This window comes from Prionailurus viverrinus, chromosome B2 (genome assembly GCF_022837055.1).
Source record: "Prionailurus viverrinus isolate Anna chromosome B2, UM_Priviv_1.0, whole genome shotgun sequence".
Taxonomy (NCBI): Eukaryota; Metazoa; Chordata; class Mammalia; order Carnivora; family Felidae; genus Prionailurus; species Prionailurus viverrinus.
Window position 1 is genome coordinate 15,045,667 of NC_062565.1, and position 20,893 is coordinate 15,066,559.

Here is a 20,893-nt window from a genome sequence, read left to right on the forward strand (position 1 = left end):
TAGAATAGGGCACTTTCGTCTATGTTAAAAACCTGTTTGGGCAGACATCCTTTCTCCTCAATGATTCTCTTAACGGCATCCGGGAACTTGTCTGCTGCCTCTTGGTTGACAGAAGCTGCTTCCGTTAATCTATTTTTGAGAGAGAGACAGAATGCGAGCGGGGAGGGGCAGAGAGAGAGGGAGACAGAATCCAAAGCAGGCTCCGGTCTCTGAGCTGTCAGCACAGAGCCCGACGTGGGGCTCGAACTCATGAACCCTGAGATCATGACGTAGGCCCAAGGTGGACGCTCAACCGAGCCACCCAGGCACCCCGACCTTGGCATTTTTTAAAGCCAAACCTCTTTCTGAGGTTATCAAACCATCTCCTGCACTAAAGTCTCCAGCTTTAGGTCCTTTGCTTTCTTTGTGCTCTAAGTTGTCATAGAATGATGTCACTTTCTCCCGAATCAGCTTAGTCCACAGGTATGCCTTTCTTACGGCAATCCTGAAACCGTATAGAAGCTGCGTTTTCTTTTCTTTTCTTTTTTTTTAATGTTTATGTATTTATTTTTGAGAGCGAGCAAGCACGAGCGGGTGAGGGGCAGAGAGAGGGGGAGAGAGAGAGAGAATCCGAAGCAGGCTTCGCACTGTCAGCGTGGAGCCCGATGGCGGGACTCAAACCCACAAACTGTGAGATCATGACCTAGCTGAGATCAAGAGTCAGATGCTTAACCGACTGCGCCACCCAGGCGCCCCAAAGCTGCATTTTCAATACGAGATACAAACATATTTCATCCAAAGAGCAAGGTTTTTGCGTCTGCTGGTATAGCTACAGCAATGGCTTCATGAATTTCCTTTTATTTTTTCTTTTCTTTAAAATTTTTTTAACGTTTTATTTATTTATTTTTTTTTTTAATTTTTTTTTTCAACGTTTATTTATTTTTGGGACAGAGAGAGACAGAGCATGAACGGGGGAGGGGCAGAGAGAGAGGGAGACACAGAATCAGAAACAGGCTCCAGGCTCTGAGCCATCAGCACAGAGCCCGACGCGGGGCTCGAACTCACAGACCGCGAGATCGTGACCTGGCTGAAGTCGGACGCTTAACCGACTGCGCCACCCAGGCGCCCCACGTTTTATTTATTTTTGATACAGGGAGAGACAGAGCATGAGTGGGGGAGGGACAGAGAGAGAGAGAGAGAGAGAGAGAGAGAGAGAGAGTCCCAAGCAGGCTCCATGCTGTCGGTGCAGAGCCCAACAGGGGGCTCGAATCCACAAACTGTGAGATAGTGACCTGAGCCAAAATCAAGAGTTGATCACTTAACCAACTGGGCCCCCCAGACATCCTGTGTCATACCATATTTTAAGCAGATACTCGCAACACGTGAGCTCACGGCAGCAGCCACAGGAGGTGGCTACGAAATCACTACAGAGGTATCGTGTGCTTAGTTTTACGTAGTTATGATTTAACACTGTATCTTCACATGTGTTTACGTTGCTCTAGACTACGAATGGCACCATACAGGCTCTGCATTTGTGTGCCTAAGTTCTGGCAAATTTTAACTTTTCGCAATAAATTTGCATGGTAGTAAATGATAAAAGACAGACTAGAACCCACATGTATTTTATGCATTCATGACATGCCTAACTTTGTCTTCGATTTTCAGAAATTTCTAGGTTATGGGGCTCATGTGAGTTTTTTCAAACTGTCGCAAATCTCTAAAAAGTTTTACACTATGTATAAAAAAAATCCGCACGTAGGTGGATCTGCACAATTCAAACCTGTGTGGTTTGAGGGCCATCTGTATATTATACCATAATACAAGTCTGTTTTTAAAAAGTCCGTGCCCATAGAGTTTCCATTCTAATGGCCTTCGTATAAAGTTGTTTTTTTTTTTAAGGTTTTTATTTATTTTCGAGACAGAGAGAGACAGAGCATGAACGGTAGAGGGGCAGAGAGAGAGGGAGACACAGAATCGGAAGCAGGCTCCAGGCTCCAGGCTCCGAGCCATCAGCCCAGAGCCCGACACGGGGCTCGAACTCACGGACCACGAGATCGTGACCTGAGCTGAAGTCGGACACTAAACCGACTACCGGCTTAAGGCGCCTCCGTATAAAGTTTTTAAATGTCGAGCCCTAAGCCTTCAAAACTGCAACTTTGGTTTCAAACATGAAAGTTCACAGGAACTTTAAAAATTTGTAATACTTGGGGTGCCTGGGTGGCTCAGTCAGTTAAGCATCTGACTCTTGGTTTCAGCTCAAGTCATGATCTCACGGTTTGTGAGTTCCAGCCCCATGTCGGGTTATGAACTGACAGTGCGGAGCCTGCTTTGGATTCTCTCTCTCCCCTTCTTTCCTTGCCCCACGCCCCTCTCGTGCTGCCTCTGTCTCTCTCAAAATAAATAAATACACTTAAGAACTGTGTTAATACTTAATTTCAAGATCTATAGAAAAGTAATGAGCTATGCTTAGCACGACTTTTCCGATTCCACTTTAAGTTAGAGAAGAAATCAAAATTGTGACACGAATAAATGCGATCTGTACATATCTAGAAAGTAAGGAAAGTGGCTGCTTTGCTTATGCCTGAGACCCTAATCATACAGACTTTGTGTTGAGGCCAAAACGAATAAGGACAAGAGTCATGGTCAATTTCGAATCTTTTTTCCCTCTGGGCCAGGCATCAGGCTCTGAGTCAAACTGTGCTTCCTTCAGTAGAACCTCTCGGTATTCTGGAAACATCACTCACCTGAGCTTGCCATGTTCTCCAATAGCCCCCAGCTCCTCTGAAGGTCGGAACCCCACTCTCAGCACTAACGCCAGCCCCCGAAATGATGACTATGTGCTTTGCTTTTGCAAAGAACTTCCGAAAATCAGCCATACCTAAAGAGAGCATAAAATCTTTATAAATCCACCGTACCGTTTGGACATTTATATTCTGTATCCATCGTTCATATTTTGACTTGACCTTGCATGAAATTATATTGTAGGATACCCAAATAAAAATCATTCCGATGCCACGAAGATGCCACCCGTGTGGCCTGATGTGAGACCGTATAGCGTCTTAAGAAAGAAGCAGGAACGGGAGCCTGGGTGGCTCAGCCGGTTGAGCGTCCGACTCTTGATTTTGGCTCAGGGCAGGATCTCTCGGGTTCGTGGGTTCCAGCCCTGCATCAGGCTCTGCATTGTCTGCTCGGATTCTCGCTCTCCTTCTCTCTCTCTCTGCCCCTCCCCCACAGGCATGCTCTGTCTCTCTCCAAGTAGATAAACTTAAGGAAAAAAAAACAAAGTAGGGGCTTCAGGCACATGACACTGGCTTCCGATCTCAGCTCTGCCTCCCATCCATCCACCTGTGAGATCCGATGCAAACAAGTGGCCTCTGCGGCCCTAGCTGTTTGATGTGCACAGTACTGCCTTCCCCAGAGCAGGCTCTCGCAGGGGTTTTTAGCAGCTAACGGATGGGACTGCATCCTCCTTCCTAACAGTAAAAACAAGCTAGTGTAGGAGGGTTCACCTCAGGCCCACTGGACCCCTTCCTCCCCAAATCCCCTTCCCTTTGGGGGATCTTGCTAATTGCAGCGTCCCCTCGGCATCATTACAAGCTGAGGGTGAGGCTCCCTCCCCTGTGAACAGATGCTCAGCTCCAAACCTGGACAACGTTCTTTACAACTCAAGCAACAGTTGGATCTTTCAGCAAGACATCACCAGGGACTTGGGGTCACAAAAAGCAGGTGAACCCGGAGCATAACCGGAGAGCAGGTCACAGACTACAGCTGGCTCGCTGTCTGGGATGGGGGGCCTTGTTCTGCACCTCCAGGCCTTCTCCCTCTCCAGCTCTGACCAACAGAGGCAGCAGCAACCGTCCTTCAGTGAGGGCGCACCACGCCCCAGGCTCCGCACCAAGCACCGTGCGTGGACCACAAGGGAGAGTCCGCCCTTGCAATAAATGTCCTCGTCCCTGGTTAAGAATGACTTGGTGACGCCACTGAGTGCTGCTGGGGCCCCCGGAGGCCGGGTCCAAGCGGTGCAGAGCTGAGCACAAACTGCCAGGAGAAGAGAAACTCCCCCTTCTGCCCTCCCGCTGGAGAAGCAAAAGCCGGACCAACACTGCTTGTGGCCCCTTGACACTGACGTCTTCTGGGAGTGGCTAACCTGGGCTCCTGCTCTGCAGATTCTCACAAAAGAGCAAACGAGTTCTTCAGCGGATGCAGACAGAAGGTTTTCTGGTCTCCTGCTGGAGGCAGTGGTGACCAAGGTTGACCCCTGGACGGGATGAGCATCCCCTGAGAGATGGCGCCCATGACAGGAGGATGGGAGAAAGGAGAAAGGATAGCAGGATGGGGGCGGAGAGACAATGAACTTAGACATGAAAGGAATGTGACTTCATTTTGCGCCCCAGGCTGGGAAGACAGATCCTGCTGGTTTCTCATACATCCACGACGCCTCCCTTATAAGCCCAGAGTCACCTCCACGCCTGGCCCAGGGTGAGAATCTCAATAAAGACCCAACCTGCCCTCCCCGTCCCTTCCTCTCCGGCTGCTGGTAAGAATGCACAGGGAGTGAAAACAGACTCTCAGAAGCAAAGACGCAGAGACTCACTACTCCCTCTCCTACCACATTCCTGAAGCTTCTCCGGGACCACGTTTCTGGCCGCACAAATCTCAAAGGACTGAAGATGGTGCTGGCACACTGTTCCTGGGGTAGAACCAGCCCAACCACTTGCCAACCACACCAAAGCTCAGCCCACGCTCACGTCCCTTTCGGAGATAGACCACCGTGAGAAATGAAGCCCACTAAAGCTGACCAACCAGGAGAAAAGGAACCCCGTCTGGGTAGATTCGGGTTTGCAGTCTGATCTAATCCCCTGAAAGAACAAGATGCTTCATAAGAAAACGGGCAAGTATTTTACTCGGGGCTATTTGTGCGACTCCTGGGTTCAAACCCTACAAAGATCCTCAAGGACTTCAAAGTTCACCCATAAAACTTTCCCCAGCCCTAAGAGTCTTTTTCACCTGAAATGTAAACTCTTGTCATCCCACTGATGAAAAGATCCCAGGTCCAAGTGACTCCTTTAAAAGGTCCCACTTTAAAAGCAATGTCTAGAAACAAAAAGGGCAACTTAGGTTTGGTTCTTGGAAAACAGGATGTAAGATATGATACTGTTAATGTGGTGCGAAATCCTAAAAGAAGAAAAAGGAGGAGGAGGAGAAAAGAAAAGAAAAGAAAAGAAAAGAAAAGAAAAGAAAAGAACAGAACATTTCCTAACTACTACAGGAAAACACAGCAGGACACTTTGCACTTCCAAACCCAGACGGCCCGCTCTGGGCAGAAGCCAGGCACAACCGTGGGTCTCACTACAGCCTCTAGCAGCCTGCCCTGTTCTCCACAGCCAGGAGCACCAAGGGATTGGGTTCTTTTTATTTCTGAGGGTGGGCAAACAGAAGCAGGGGCCGTTATGTCTGAGCACACTTGCAGGATTAGAAAAATCCAGAAGTTGAAAATGAGGCAACAAGAGGTCAGCTTGGCCTTTCAATGCCACCCTGAATTCAGCACTCTTGAACAGGCTCATCCAAGGTCCTTTTAGTATATAAATCTGTTAGACTCTATACTCCCTGCAGACTAAGGGCCCAGGTAGAGATACAAATCCTACCTCGGGGCGCCTGGGTGGCTCAGTCGGTTAAGCGTCCAACTCTTGATTTCAACTCAGGCCACGATCTCACAGTTCATGAGATGGAGCCCCACATCGGGCTCTGTGCTGCCATCACGGAGCCTGCCTATAACTCTCTCCCTCTCTCTGTCTCTCTCTGTCTGCCCCTCCCCAGCTTGCTCTCTCTCTCAAAATAAATAAGTAAACTTAAAAAAAAGTCGTTATCAAGGGGTGCCTGGGTGGCTGAGTCGGTTGAGTGTCCGACTTCTGCTCAGGTCATGATCTCATGGTTCATGGGTTTGAGCCCCCACATCAGGCTCTGTGCCGACAGCTGGGAGCCTGGAGCCTGCTTGGGATTCTGTGTCTCCCTCTCTCTCTGCCCCTCCCCCACTCGCACTCTCCCTGTCTCTCTTTCAAAAATACACATTAAAAAAAATTTTTTTTTTAAATCTATCTCTGAAGTAGAAAATCTACTCCACATTACCCTGTAGGACAGTCTCCAGCTTTCCCCTCCTGCTGAGAGGTGAGCATTTTAAAGTACAAATCAGGGCGCCCGGGTGGCTCAGTTAGTTGAGCATATGACTTCAGCTCAAGTCACGATCTCAGTTTGTGGGTTTGAGCCCCACGTTGGGCTTTGCGCTGACAGCTGGGAGCCTGCTTAGGATTCTGTCTCTCTGTCTCTGCCCCTCCCCTCCCCTCTCTCTCAAAAATAAACATTTAAAAACAATTTAAATGCAAATCTTATGTGAGAAGCTTGAATGCAAACATACTGGGAGAAGCAATAAAATGTCTTCAATGGGCTTGCACTTGACCTACTAAGAGATGATCCCAGATCCTGACCTGCAGGGGGCTTGCCTGAGGGCCGGAGGGCAGTGTGGCTTTCTCCAAAATCTTGCCCAGCACCCACTCCACTACAGACATTACCCCCTCAAAGTGTAGGAACATTCAGGTACTTTAAATTCCACCGGAGATGAAGGAGTGGCAGGCTGAGAAAGACCTACTTGAACTTGGTCGAGCCATCGTCGGGCAAATCCGGGTTCCGGTGGAGACTGGAGACTTCAGTCCACTATACAGCCAGGAGAGTAATCGACAGGGGACAATCTGAAGAGGTTGCATCAGGTTTTCTTTGTAGTCCTAACTCCAGAGATGGGCTTCAGAAAAAAAACACAGACACAAACAGAAACAGTCAACTTCTATTTCTACACGTGTATATAAAAGTAAGAAGGCCCTTGACAAAAATCATTAGTAACAGATCTTGAGGGCAATGCATCCTCTAAAGCAACGGTTTTCAGTCTGTGTTTTCAAGCTGTTCCAGGTGCCCTGGAGCAGTGGTTCTCAAAGACAGGTCCCCAGACCAGCAGCAGCACCTGAGATCTTACTAGAAATTGCAAAGTCAGGGGCTCCACCGCAGATCCACTGATTCAGAAACTTTGCAGGTGGGGCCCCCGTCTGTCTCCAAGTGATTCTGATGAATGTTCAGGTTTGAGAACCGCTGCCCTAGAGGCTTGGGAAGGGGTAAGATGTGAGAATTCATTCAGAAAACGAGTTCTTCTGCTTTTTAAAACATATGAAAAGGTAAGAAAAAGGTGTGTCTTCTCAACTTTGGGTCAAAAGACAGTTTCTACGAGAAGGTAAACTCTAACTGAGAACAGAACAAGGCAGGGAAGACACATACTATGACAACGAATGGGATCAAGATGACATCAGGTCAAAGGAACTTGTGACTTAAAGCACAGTTAGTAGATTCTTATCCATCCCTGAGGAAACGTATAAAAGGGAAACAGACACAGAGAAAGACAATATTTAGATCAATGACATCAAAAGGGTAGTTGGCAGGACTGACTTCTATCTAGAGGGCAAACTGTTGGACAGACTCAGAATGAAAAAGTCTGTAGATCCAGAAAATAGAAAAAGAACACATTTACCAAAACTTCATAATCCCTTTGGAAGACAACCTATCAAGATTACAGATGCTGGGAAGGCAAGCTGGTGCAGCCACTCTGGAAAACAGTCTGGAGGTTCCTCAAAAAACTAAAACCTTACAACCCAGCAATTGCACTACTAGGCATTTCTGCACGGGATGCAGGTGTGCTGTTTCGAAGGGACACAGGCACCCCGATGTGTATAGCAGCACTATCAACAACAGCCAAGAGATGGAAAGAGCCCGAATGTCCAATGGATGAATGGATAAAGAAGATGTGGTATATAGATACAATGGAGTATCACTCGGCAATCAAAAAGAATGAAATCTTGCCATTTGCAACGACGTGGATGGAACTGGAGGGTATTATGCCAAGCGAAATCAGTCAGTCAGAGAAAGACAAAAATCATCTGACTTCACTCACATGAGGACTTTAAGAGACAAAACAGATGAACATAAGGGAAGGGAAACGAAAATAACATAAAAACAGGGAGAGGGACAAAGCATAAGAGACTCATAAATATGGAGAACCAAGAGGGTTACTGGAGGGGGTGTAGGAGGGGGGATGGGCTAAATGGGTCAGGGGCACTAAGGAATCTACTCCTGAAATCATGGTTGCACTATATGCTAAGTAATTTGGATGTAAATTTTAAAAAATAAAAGATAAAAAAAAAAAAAAGATTACAAGTGCATTTTTCCCTTTGCCCTAGCAATCCCAAGTGAGGAAATTTATAAAACAGTGAGACTTGCCCACATCCAAAATGATGAATCTGTAGGGTTGTTCTTTAGATCAGTTTGACTAACAGCAGGAGACTGGAAACAACCTAACTAACTGTCCACCTATGGGGGATGAGTTCAGTAAACACGATGGCACAGTCACAACATGCAGCTTGACAAAAAAGAAGGTACGTATGATTCTACCAATATGACATTTTGGAAGGGACAAAACTATGGGGACAGAAAATATGTCATGGTCACCTGAGCAGGGAGGAGTGAATACACCAAGGGGCACAAGGGAATTTTGGGGGGTGATGGAATTGTCCTACAAGTTGATTATGGTGGCGGTTACGATTGTTGTCTGTCAAAACCCACAGAACACTACACGAAAAAAGGGTTCATTTTCCTGTATGTGAACTATAAAATAGTTTAAAAATAAAAGTAATGGGTAGAGGGTTTCAGTTTTCTAAGATAAAGAGAGTTCTGGAGATTGGTTATGTAACGTGAATGTACTTACTTAACACTATTGAACTGTACCCTTAAAAATGGCCAAGATGCTAAATGTTATGTGTCGTTTCCAATAATTTTTTTTTAAAAAAACAAATGGGGGCGCCTGGGGGGCTCAGTCGGCCGAACGTCCGACTTCAGCTCAGGTCATGATCTCACAGTCTGTGAGTTCGAGCCCCACGTCAGGCTCTGTGCTGACAGCTCGGAGCCTGGAGCCTGCTTCGGATTCTGTGTCTCCCTCTCTCTCTCTCTGCTCCTCCCCTGCTCATGCTCGGTCTCTCTGTGTCTCAAAAATAAGTTAAAACATTTAAAAAATTTAAAAAACACACAAATGAACCAAGTGATCACAGGTGATTTGCTGGCTGACTCCGTATTTAGAAGCAGACAGCTCCCTGACTTCAGAGTGAGGGCCGGTATCAGCGGAGCAGAGGATGTTCGGAGAGGTTAAAAATAAATGTCTGGAAGATGAGGCTCAAAACTCTGTTAGTGCCAAATCAGACTATTTAATTCCCCAACTCAGTCCGGTATGCAGAGGTCCCATGTTAAAAAAAAAAAAGAATAAAGACATTGTCTCTAACCTTTTTTTTTTTTTTTTTTTTTTTACGTAAGCACTATACCCAATGTGGGGCTTGAATTCACAACCCGGGTTCAACAGTTGGATGCTCTACCGACTGACCCAACCAGATGCCCCAAGACAGCCTCTCTAACCTGGAGAGACGTCTCCAGAATATAAATACTGTTTTGTAAGAGAAAGGGGATAGGAGGTACCATAGTACTACGGGACCACAGTACTCGTTGGCATCTGCGTTAAAAACGTGGAAGGATTCCCAACTCGTAAGTGAAAAGAGTTGGAGGTGGGGTGGGAAATAGGATGTCCGGAGACAAGAGGGGAAGCAGGGACCCGCCATACTTGCCTCTGTATGTTGTTTACGGTGCGAGTGCTCTCCTGTAGCTGGGCAGGTTGCGGGGAGAGAGAAACACCATGGACACCTACGGGGTGTCTCAGTAACAGCCTTCGAAAGGATTTATTACAGGATCGAGGCGTGTGTTAGGAAGGTCAAGCAGGGTTCATGGAAGCGGGACCGCGTTCTGGACTGGATGCGGTCAGAGAACACGATGCCTTGGTTATTTTAGTGAATCTTACCGAAAAGGGGCAATAGGAAAAAGGGGCTGGCACCACGACTGGTCAAGAAGCTGCAGTCCCTCGTATCAGCCAGGACAGGAGCATGTTTTGTCGTTTTTGTGGCTTGGAAGACGTGCTTGTTTTTGTCTGGGTTCAGACCTAATCACTGAGCTGTCTTGTTTTCGTCCTGTTTCACCGCCGGTCACAGGGTGGCCTTGTGTGATGTTGGTGTTCTAGGAAATTATTTATGTTCACCAGCAGAACACCAGGGTCCATCACACGGTGCCAGGACAAAAACATGGAGGCAAACCCAACGTCCATCAGCTTACAAAGGGGGTAAAAACACTGTGGTTCGTCCATACGATGAAAACACTCGCCTACTTCTTGTCAAAGACATATAGCTAGCTTCTGAATAAACGGTCTTATTTTTTTTCTCAGACGTGAAGGTAGGATTTTAAAAGTCACTAGGAATTTGAGGCGCCTGGGGGGCTCAGTCGGTGAAACGTCCAACCGTGGGTTTCGGCTTGCTTCACGATCTCACGGTTGGTGGAACCGAGTCCTGTGTCGGGCGGGCTCTGTGCTGACCGTGGGGAGCTTGCTTGGGATTCTCTCTCTTTCTCAAAATAAATAAACATTGTTAAAAGTCAATAAGCATTGTAAAGAATTTAAGGAATTAAGATCCAAGCAACAGAGGCATCAACCTAAAGCAGCTGGGAATACTGCTTTGTCCGTAGCTCTTTTGCACAAGGGTCTCACTGATGAGTCTTCTACTAAATAGCTATGAAATGAAAACAAATCTTTTTTTTCCCCTATTTTTTCTTTAAAAAAAAATGTTTATTCATTTTGAGAGAGAAAGAGAGAGCCCGAGTGAGCAGGGGAGGGTCGGAAGGGGAGAATCTTGATTTCTGCTCAGGTCATGATCCCAGAGTCCTGGGATCCAGTCCCAGATTGAGTTCCACATGGGACGTGGAGCTTGCTTGGGATTTTCTCTCTCTCTCTCTCTCTCTCTCTCTCTCTCTCTCAAATAATAATCATCATAAAGTAGAAAAAAGTTTTACTTGATCATATTTCAATATTTCCAAAAATCACTACTTTCTATTTTCTTTGCCCAGGAAATGCAATCAGCAAGTACTTCTTGGGAAGATAGCTTTAGTGCTTATGTGAATTATGCCAAATGCCCCCCCCCCACACACACATATATATGCATGTATACATACACTCAAGAACTATAATACAATTAAAATACTTTCTAAACATCTATATTCTTTGTATTGCAAATCTTTTATCGTACTAACTTATCAATTTGTTAGTAAAGTCTAAGTTTTCCTTTTTTTTAAATGTTTATTTTCAGAGAGAGAGAGAGAGAAAGAGAGGGAGAGAACTAGCAGGCGAGGGACAGAGAAAGTGGGAGAGAGAATCCGAAGCTGATAGCGCAGAACCTGACATGGGGCTCGAACTCACAAACCGTGAGATCATGACCTGAGCCAAAATCAAGAGTCGGACGCTTAGCCAACTGAGCCATCCAGGCGTCTCAGAATGCAAGTTTTTCATTGTCTATCTGAAGCAGTCAATCAGTGAGATAATTTCTGGTCTCACAAAACCCACTTCGCTTCCTGTTTTACTGGTGAACAACTCACATGATGTTTTTAATGAGTGTAGGAACCATTTTGCTAAGTTTTCCATTAATTTAAAAGATGTTCTGCAAATCTTTCAGTGAATGTGCAGACTAGAGATTAAATACAGCAGTGCCACCTGAAATTTACTTCCAAGATTGGAAATGCTCAGAACACAAGACTATTTTCAAGACACTCCCACAAAGTATTTATTGGAAACATCTTCTGTGCCAACATTTATGTGCTTTTCGGGGGGGGGGGGGGGCGCTGGTCGGAGTGGTCTACCTTCTACAAGCTTACGACCCTGTTCAAGTGTAAAAGCAAATTCCTCTAAGCAGCACAGGCCACGGCCGTGCTGGGTCGGAGGATGGAGAACTCCATTACTCTGCCTTTTATCTTCAGGGTGGGAGACAGACCACAGGGGAGAAAATAAACTAACTCATCAAACAGTCATTGGGAGCTTTCTGGGTGCAGGACCGGTTCCCCAAACACTGACATTCCTCTGGGTGAATGGCAGTTCCCTGTTTAACCAGACTTTTGAAATCACCTACTGAATTAGAAGAAAAGAACAACGTCTCTCTGTTCCCTGTGTATTTTTCAATGCTGAAAAATACTATAAATGAAAGGCTCCATCAGGAAGTCAAGAGAAAAACACTGATTTAAAATACGTAAGTATATTGCAAAGGAACTGCAAAAACCGACACAAATAATTTCTGAAACCCTAGGAGTTAAGTGCAACGTACCAGTCCCCACTAGCACACTTATTCCCTCACCCCTCTACCAATTGCTCTTGTCAAGGCCACCAGTGACCTCCATCCACCTTGCTAAACCCAATGGTCGTCCGGATCCTCCTACTTGGCCACGTCCAGCCTCTGACCCATTTGATCACTTCTACAGGACACATTTGCTTCTTCTGGTTTCCAGGCACCACACTTTCCAGATTTTCCTCCTACCTCTCTGGGTCTCCCATCCGCCCCTCCAATGTCCAACAGGCGCTCCCACCTCACACAGCCCCGCCTCAGCTCCAGAACCTTCCCCATACCTTCTCCGCGCAAAGCCTTAAGGCATCGTCTCCTTGAACCTGACCTCTCCCTTTCACATCTCACACCCCAGTCTGGCCCAGGCCACCATCATCTGCGACCCGGGCTGCTGCAGTGGCCACACTGGCTCCACTCGGAACCCCCTGCGACTCCCCCTACAGAGGGGGCCCGCCAGGCCCACCTGATCCGGTCGAGTGACTTTGAACCTCGCTTCCTGCCCCCTCCCTCGTTTCTCGGGAGGCAGGTGTCCGCGAGCTGTGCCACCACCGGGCTCGGGGCTCCGCACGGGGCGCGGCCCCGCCCGGGGAGCCTCCTGGGGTCCTCCCGCATAAGCGAGCTCCACTCCCCTCCCCCTCGCCCTCCCACCAGTCGTGGGCCCCGGAAGAGGGGAGCGCGCATGCGCCCGCCGGCACCGCACCCCCCCCCCCCCCCCCCCCCGGCCCGCGTCGGCCGGCGGAGCTTCGAGTCCGCTCCGGTCGGTGCTGGGCTGGGACCCCCGGCGGGGAGCGGAGGACGGGCCGCCGAGCCCGCGGGCCGCGCGGAGACGCACCTGCCGGAGGCGGGAACGGCGGCGGCGGCGGCGGCCCTGACGCGGGGGGCGGGCCGTGGGGCGGGCCGGCCACCTGCCCCGCTGCAGCGGCCCCTGCCGGACACCCAGCCTGGCCGCTCTGGCGAACGGCGGGGGCCACCCCCGCTCCTGTCTGTCCGCCAGGGACGGTCGCTTTGCGCGACCGCGGGCGGAGCCGGGGGCGGTGTCTTGCCGCGTCTTTGCGCGCTTCCCCGAGGTGTCGTGAATTACTACCTGATTTCCTCCGGTCGGATCACACAGCTTCCGGACAGAGCACTTCAAACACTCGAAAACGCAATCTCCAAAGATGGTTAGTCGGGTTTCCGGGCAGCGACCCCTGAGATCTTTACCTGGGTGTCCCAAGGGAACAGTTTGAGGGTCTCTAGGGCAGGGTGTCCCAAGTGGCTCCACGTGTCTGATTTCCCTTAAAATCGCCCAGGTGTCTTCCTTTTGATTCAGGCTGACCACCAGCACTAGCCTTCCTGCAGTAGAACGGGTGTGCCCGTGGATCTGAACCGGAAGTGGCCTGAGAACCTGGGTGCAAAAAACTTTACCTTGACATTTGTTTTCTGGTGTCAGACCTCAACCACTTCCTAGTTTGGCTGGAAATTCAGCCCACTTTGGAAGCCTCTCTTGCTCCTGGAGGCTCTTGCAGCCCCTCAGGGGCTTAGGGAATCCAAGGATATGCGAGGAGGGCCTCACATCTAACTATTTCGCTCCCCCCACCCCCCCCTCCACGTGTATGTGGCGCTTACTTTGTGACGGACACTTGTAAGCGCTTAACATACCTTAGCCAGTTTCTTTTTTTTTTTTGAGTTTATTTATTTTGAGACAGAGAGAGAATGCATGGGAGGGGCAGAGAGAGAGGAAGAGAGAGAACTCCAAGCAGGCTCTGTGCTGCCAAATACAGAACCGGTCACAGGGCTTGAACTCACGAACTGTGAGATGGCTGACCTCAGCCAAAACCAAGAGCCACGATGCTTAACCTACTGAGGCGCCCGGGTGCCCAGCCTTAACCAGTTTAAATCTTCCCTGTTACCCCTACTTCACTGGTGGGGAAACGGAAACCCAGGGAAGTGATGCCCGAGGCAGAAAAGCTGTCGATAGAGCTAAGATTCGAACCTAAGTGCTTTAGCTCCAGATACAAAGGTCGGGGCTTCCACACACACTTTCTCTTATTACAGTGTTGTTCCATGGTTTCGTGTGCATGTGAGATTAGCCTTTGAGTGTTCATCCTTTCCTACATTCAGATACTGGGTGCAGGGAGCTGGGGCGGGGGGGGCGGGGTGCAGTGCCCCTGGCTGCAACCTTTCATGGTTTCAAGGCCCAACAGGTAGCCCTCTGCCTCCGCCCACATGTTCACCCACCTCTGGGGCGTGGCCGTCCGTCAAGGTCCAGGAGTCTCCTCCCTACAGCAACCCTCCCTACCAACCCCTCAACGCCATCCCTTCTTCCAGACTTGGATGAGCTGACTGTTCCTCCTGAAGCATCCTTAGCTACCGTTTTTGCCATCGTTCAAGCAACTCCCGCTGAATCTCCCGATGGCCTTGTTCTTTTCAAAACAAAGACTGTCCCCTCTTCCTGAAATGTTCTTTCCCTATTCCCTCAAGAGTAACTCCTCTCAACCTGCCCGGCTCCCCTCAATCGTAACTTCCTCAAGGAAGCCTTCTCTGACCCCAGCTCTCCCCACCGATGTGTGAGATCCCTTGTTCCCGATCCAGGCTCTTACAGCAATTATCCCAGTGAAGGTTTCAAATGCACTGCTGTTTATTGGATTCCATTGTCTCCCCTCCACCAGGCTGTAAGCATCCCTGCAGATGACCTTTTTGTCTTTCTTTGCTCACAGTGGTATTTCCAGTGCCTCACAGGGCCTGACAGTGGATACTCAATTTATTAATTCAATTAATATATGTCACACGAGCAAATGAGCAACCTCACAGGAAAAGCAGCCTAGCATTGAGAGGAGAATGGCTTGGCTGTCTTTACCAAAATGAAGAAGTAAATTACTTTTTCCTTTCACGTTGCTTATGAGCCCCGAGCAGCACAAAACAAAGCAAAAGTAAACAAGCAAAAGCAGTTTATCGATTAACTACCTATTTGCAGAGGTTTTCCTGGCATAATGAAGGAGGTGATATAAGAGTTTAGGAGTACAGACGCTAGGAAGTAGAATCTTGCCTCCTCCCTTTAGTGAAATTCAGACATGCCAAACTTTCCCTCTGGGAAGAAAATCTCCCCCCCCCCCCCACTCTGACATTTTTTAAGTGTTTATTTACTTAGAGAGAGAGAGAGAGAGAGACTACGCATGCGTGAGCAGGGGAGGGGCAGAGAGAGAGGGAGAAAGAATCCCAAGGAGGCTCTGTGCTGTGAGATCATAACCAGAGCCAAAATCGAGGGGCACCTGGGTGGCTCAGTTTGTGAGATTGAGCCCCAAGTTGGGCTCTGTGCTGACAGCATGAAGCCTGCTTGGGATTCTCTCTTTCTGCCCCATCCCCTGCATGTGCGAGCTCTATCTCCCCCTGCCCACCTCAAATTAAATAAATAAACGTTTTAGGAAAAAAAAGAGAAATCAGGCCTTGGACACTTAACCAACTGAGCCACCCCAGGCACCCCATGTATATTCTCTCCGAGTCACTCACTTTGCTGATTGCCATGGACTGTCCTCTTTAAGCTCTGGTGCAAATGTAAACATGGATGTAAACATCTAGACTTGGTGTCCTTCATCGATTGACTGATTTTGACATGCTTAGGAGAAAGCTACAAGTTTCTAAGGGTTTTACTCAGTAGTAAGGGAGAACAACAAGAAAATCGACATCAAGACCGCAAAACTAGAAGAGATATAAACACCGTCCAGAAATGGTGCAAAACCCCAGCCCCGCTAGATGATACATTTCCCAGCTCTAGTCTGTTTCCACAATCACATGCCGATGTGACACTCATCCCCCCGTCTACCCCCAGGCATCTTGGGCCCTGTGTGGAGAAAGGCAAGAGAGCAAGAACGTGTCTGCACCGCCCCTCAGGTTCTTCAGGTTTCCGTACGAGGCCCGATGAGTGGTTAGCACAAAGAATGGCCTTGCCCTCTGAGGGTTCCCGCACACACAGCATCCAGGGCTTCGGCTTTCACTTCAGTCAGCTGGTCAGTCCATCTGCATACAATACAGCTGCATAGGACATAGCAAGAATGCCCGCAGCTCACACTCAAGAAATAAACACACACGCACAAAAACAGCTGTGAGTGGTGGAAGGCAGGAAATGTGGTGCAGGTGTTCGCGTGCTCTGTGGTGCAGGAAGCCAGGTCATGAGGAAATGGTTATATCAGACAGCAATCGGGAACAACGAGGGCGCAATCTTCTGGTAGTTGGATGGCGAGGTGTAGGGGAGTCAGTGCCCTTATTCCTAATGTCTGTGATAATTAATAAAGGGAAACTTCACTAAAGTCCGGAGGGCAGAAGGGGAACGAACCCTTATCACTCAACATCAATTACAAGAATTGTCAATTTCAGGTCCCAACAAAGAATGGCCAATAAGGAAGAATCCTCAATTACAGGTGCCAACAGGGAGAAGATGTGCATTGCACCTCTACTCCTGCAACCCAGCCAATGAGAAGCCTTCATCACCCTGAACTCTTGCCTTTGTCCAGTGGACTTTCGTTCAAAACAGCCCCTTCCCGGGCACCTGGATGGCTCAGTCTGTTAAGCCTCCGACTCTTGATCTCGTCTCGGATCGTGATCTCGCAGTTCATGAATTTGAGCCCCGCATTGGGCTCTGCACTGACAGTGTGGAGCCTGCTTGGGATTCACTTTCTCTCCCTCTCTTTCTGCCCCCTCCCCACTCGTGCACGTGCTCGCTCGCTCTCTCAAAGTAAATAAATAAACGTTAAAAAAAAACAACCCAACCACTTCCAACTTCCTCCTTCTTCTCCATAAAATAACATTTCTTTCCTCTCTTTTGTTGGACGTGCCTGTGGTTTGCTGCAGATTGCTGTGTCAAATTGCAATTCTCCACTTCGATTCCAGAATAAACCCATTTTTGCTGGTTTAAAATAACTTTCGTTTTTAAGGTTAATGTATCCAAGAGCCCTGATCTTTCTTTTCATGTTTAGAACGTCCATGTTTTGGGGCGCCTGGGTGACTCAGTCAGTTAAGCGTCTGACTTCGGCTCAGGTAATGATCTCATGGTTCGTGTGTTCTGGCCCCGAGTCGGGCTCTGTGCTGACAGCTCAGAGCCCGGAGCCTGCTTCGGATTCTGTGTCTCCCTCTCTCTCTCTGACCCTCCCCCATTCATGCTCTGTCTCTCTTTATCAAAAATAAATAAACATTAAAAAAAATTTTTTTAAAAACCTGCCCATTTCTGAAAGACAAATTCTATTGGTATTTTTTAAGGGATCAAGTTAAATTTATAAACTAACATGGGGCGAATTGACAGATACTTACGATATTGAATTTTCCTACTTAAAAACAGTATCTACTTAATTTGAAAACATATATGCGCCCTTATGTTTATTGCAGCATTATTTACAATGGCCAAGATATGGAAGCAGCCCAAATGTCCATGGATAAATGAATATCTATATATAGAAATATTACCTAGCCATAAAAAAAGAATAAAATGTTGCCACTTGCAACAACAAGAAGTACCTAGAGGTTGTTATGTTAAATGAAGTAAGTCAGACAGACAAAGAAAAACATGGGTACCGCCATCATGCCAGGGAGAGTGGAGCTCCGCAGTCTGGGGGATCCGAAAGGGTAGGAGGTGAAAGTCGGTGCTCAAAGCTGAGGCTCATCACTATGGAGTTCAGCGTGATAAGCCTAACAATGAGTTCATGCTGTGCCACTGGAAAGAGAAAGACTCCAGGCAGTGTTTAGAGGAACGTGAGGTCATCAACAAATGTGCTCTGGACTTCTTCAAGCAGATCAAGCTTCACTGTGTAGAGCCTTTTACAGAAGCTTAAACTAGAGGCACCTGGGTGGCTCAGTCAGCTGAATGTCTAACTTCCGCTCAGGTCATGATCTCACAGTTGATGGGTTCAAGCCCCGCATCAGACTTTATGCTGACAGCCCAGAGACTAGAGCCTGCTTCAGATTCTGTGGCTCCCTCTCTCTCTGCCCCTCCCACCCCAAAAGTAAATGCACATTAAAAGAAATAAAAAACAAATAAAAGTAAGAAGCTTAAACTTGCATTGATTATTCCAGCCTGCATTTAACTCTGCTGGTGTTGCAAACAGCAGACCAAGTTTGACAAGCCTGTGCTGGACAAACTGGGCTGGGTGTGACATGACCCGAAAGAGCGGTCAAAGTCGCCAAAGTGAAAACAGATCAACCTTTCCCAGAGAATGTCAAGACCAAGAGCAGAGCCCAGCCCCGAGGTGGAAGGAGAACTGAAGCCTGCCAAATATGGCAGCCGCCATGTTTTCTGGACCAGGTAGAGAGGGGTCCATGGCCTGCACTCAGTGGTCCAGACGACCACTGATGACACTCCCATGCTGTTTGCATCGAGCAATAGAGTGTCCTTTCTGGGATTATAAACTTTAAAAAGTTAATTCATGTGACTTGGCAGTTATTAGATACCATTTCCTGGCCATTAAAAATTTTAAAGGGAGGGGCGCCTGGGTGGCGCAGTCGGTTAAGCGTCCGACTTCAGCCAGGTCACGATCTCGCGGTCCCGGAGTTCAAGCCCCGCGTCAGGCTCTGGGCTGATGGCTCAGAGCCTGGAGCCTGTTTCCGATTCTGTGTCTCCCTCTCCCTCTGCCCCTCCCCCGTTCATGCTCTATCTCTCTCTGTCCCAAAAATAAATAAACGTTGAAAAAAAAATTTTTTTTAAATAAAAAATAAATAAATAAATAAAATAAGTCATGGGGATGAAAGGTAAAGTAGAGGGAATATAGTCAATAATATTGTAATAACTTTCCATGGTGACGGATGGTAAGCAGACCTATCGTGGTGAGCATTTCAAAATGTATAGAATTGTTGAATCGCTATGTTATCACCTGAAACTAATATAATATCGTATGTCAACTGCACTTCAACTAAAAAAAACGTATATGCCTTTTCATTTATTCAAGGCATCTTTTAAATCTCCCAAGAGCCCTTACATTTTTCTTCATATATAGGTTTCCCACATTTCTTGTTAAATTATTCCTATTTTATCTTGAAATTCTGTTATTGGAGTTAACCGTTCAAAAAGCCCTCTCACTGCAGAAAGTCCTCTTTACACGAAGAATCCAACAAAAGAAGTACCAAGACAATAGGAGGTTAAAAGCTAAGGAACGTGGGAATAAAAAGGAAGTGTCCTGTATTCTCCCACTTTAAATTGACTGGGCAAGTTTGACCTCCCCGATTTAGTCTCCTCCATCCCCCCATTGACACATCCATCCATCCATCCATCCATCCACTTATTCATTTATCAGTCGTGTGCCAACCATGGCTAAGCCTTCAGTCAGAGCAATGGATAAGAACTAACAGCACCAGCAGAGATAACTATGCACGGATCGAATAATAAAATTCTGCCATCAAACATATACTGTGTTGTATCTTTGGCCCTCGGCCTTTCTCACATTAAGCACTAAAATTTAGAATCTGCTTTTCTTTATTTAATTTGTTTGACCTCCAATAAATAGCTGTGCTGGGTACTTAGTCAACATTCTCTCAGAGCATGAAGCATTTTGTAATAACCTGCCATCAGGGTGTTTGACAAGTTTACTGTGAGATGTCAAGGCAAGTCGAGGCAAACCACCTCTAACTACCAAACTTCTAGATTAACTAGATTGGTGGGAAGCAAAAACATCCTCAAGAAACAAAGAGAAAAGATCTTGTGGTTTCCATGTAATCTGACATATCCCTGTCCATTTTTTGTTATGTAGTTTGCAGATATTTATTTTAAGAACCTATCTGATCACTCGTACCGCCTGCTTTGTGATCATCACCGGTGTGTGTATGTAAGTTTGTTGTAGGCAATCCTACAAGGCTTAAGAATCCAGGGTCCATAGCTTCTGTTCTAGCGTCTTGAGTCTCAGATTTTTTACCTTTTAGATGGGACTAACAATGCCCCTTCTTACTAGATTGTTGTTAGGAGCAAGTGAAATAATGTCAACAGAGGATTTAACACAGTGCCTGGTGTAGCTACACCCAATAAGCAGTTGCCCAGTTGCTATATTACTTTACTACTTTCCAGAACCAGTTTATGGAATCACCTTCTAGACTGTATTTTGAAAGCATATCCACGTCATCATTACCAGCGCTTGACCCCTTTATTTGTGCTGTGTCATCAACCTCCTTGAAAGAGATACAGCACCTCAACCCTCTTGGAAAGGTACGAACCAAACATTACTCAGATTCTGAATTTTGCTTTATGGAAAATCGGTGTGGTTCTGGGAACAGCGGCCTCAACAACACCTGGGAGCTTGTTAGAAATGCAGAAACTCGAACCCTATCCCAGACCTCTCAGTCAGAATCCGCATTGTAAGAAGATCCCCGGGTTGATTTCCAGAAACTTCAGAGTTTGAGAGGCCCTGACATTGTTTACCTACCAGTGGAGACGAAGTTATTATAAACAGCTGCTGCCCCTAGAGCAGGGGTAACGCGGTGTTATATAAGAAAGTCACAGCATCCTTGTTCCTGCCCGGTGGAAGGCTGATCTGTTTTTCTGCTGGAACTCCAAACCAGAAATTATATTTCTCACCAAAAAGAGCAAATGAAACACCCATCCTGTAGTTCAGCGCATGCAAGGGATACAGAATGCTAATCTACAGGAGGAGGAAAGCTGAATGCAGAGCAAACCAAGGCACTTG

The 20,893-nt window shown here is 47.3% G+C and overlaps 1 protein-coding gene and 1 pseudogene across 12 annotated transcripts in view; one reads left to right on the forward strand and one right to left on the reverse strand.

Annotated features, from left to right (window-relative positions):
- Positions 1-14,289, reverse strand: part of SIRT5 (sirtuin 5) — a 40,308-nt gene extending 26,019 nt beyond the window's left edge. For 3 of the 12 annotated variants that reach the window (XM_047858842.1, XM_047858841.1, XM_047858832.1), the window contains exons 1-3: positions 12,724-12,913; positions 6,623-6,772; positions 2,724-2,857 (exon numbers count right to left, since the gene is read on the reverse strand). In XM_047858842.1, the coding sequence (XP_047714798.1) occupies positions 2,724-2,857; positions 6,623-6,737 (249 nt within the window). In that variant the 5' untranslated portion in view covers positions 6,738-6,772; positions 12,724-12,913. The other 9 variants (XM_047858837.1, XM_047858835.1, XM_047858838.1 and 6 more) reach the window with 9 other exon arrangements.
- Positions 14,290-17,808: 3,519 nt separating this feature from the next.
- Positions 17,809-18,532, forward strand: LOC125165675 (NADH dehydrogenase [ubiquinone] 1 alpha subcomplex subunit 8-like; annotated as a pseudogene).
- Positions 18,533-20,893: the final 2,361 nt, after the last annotated feature.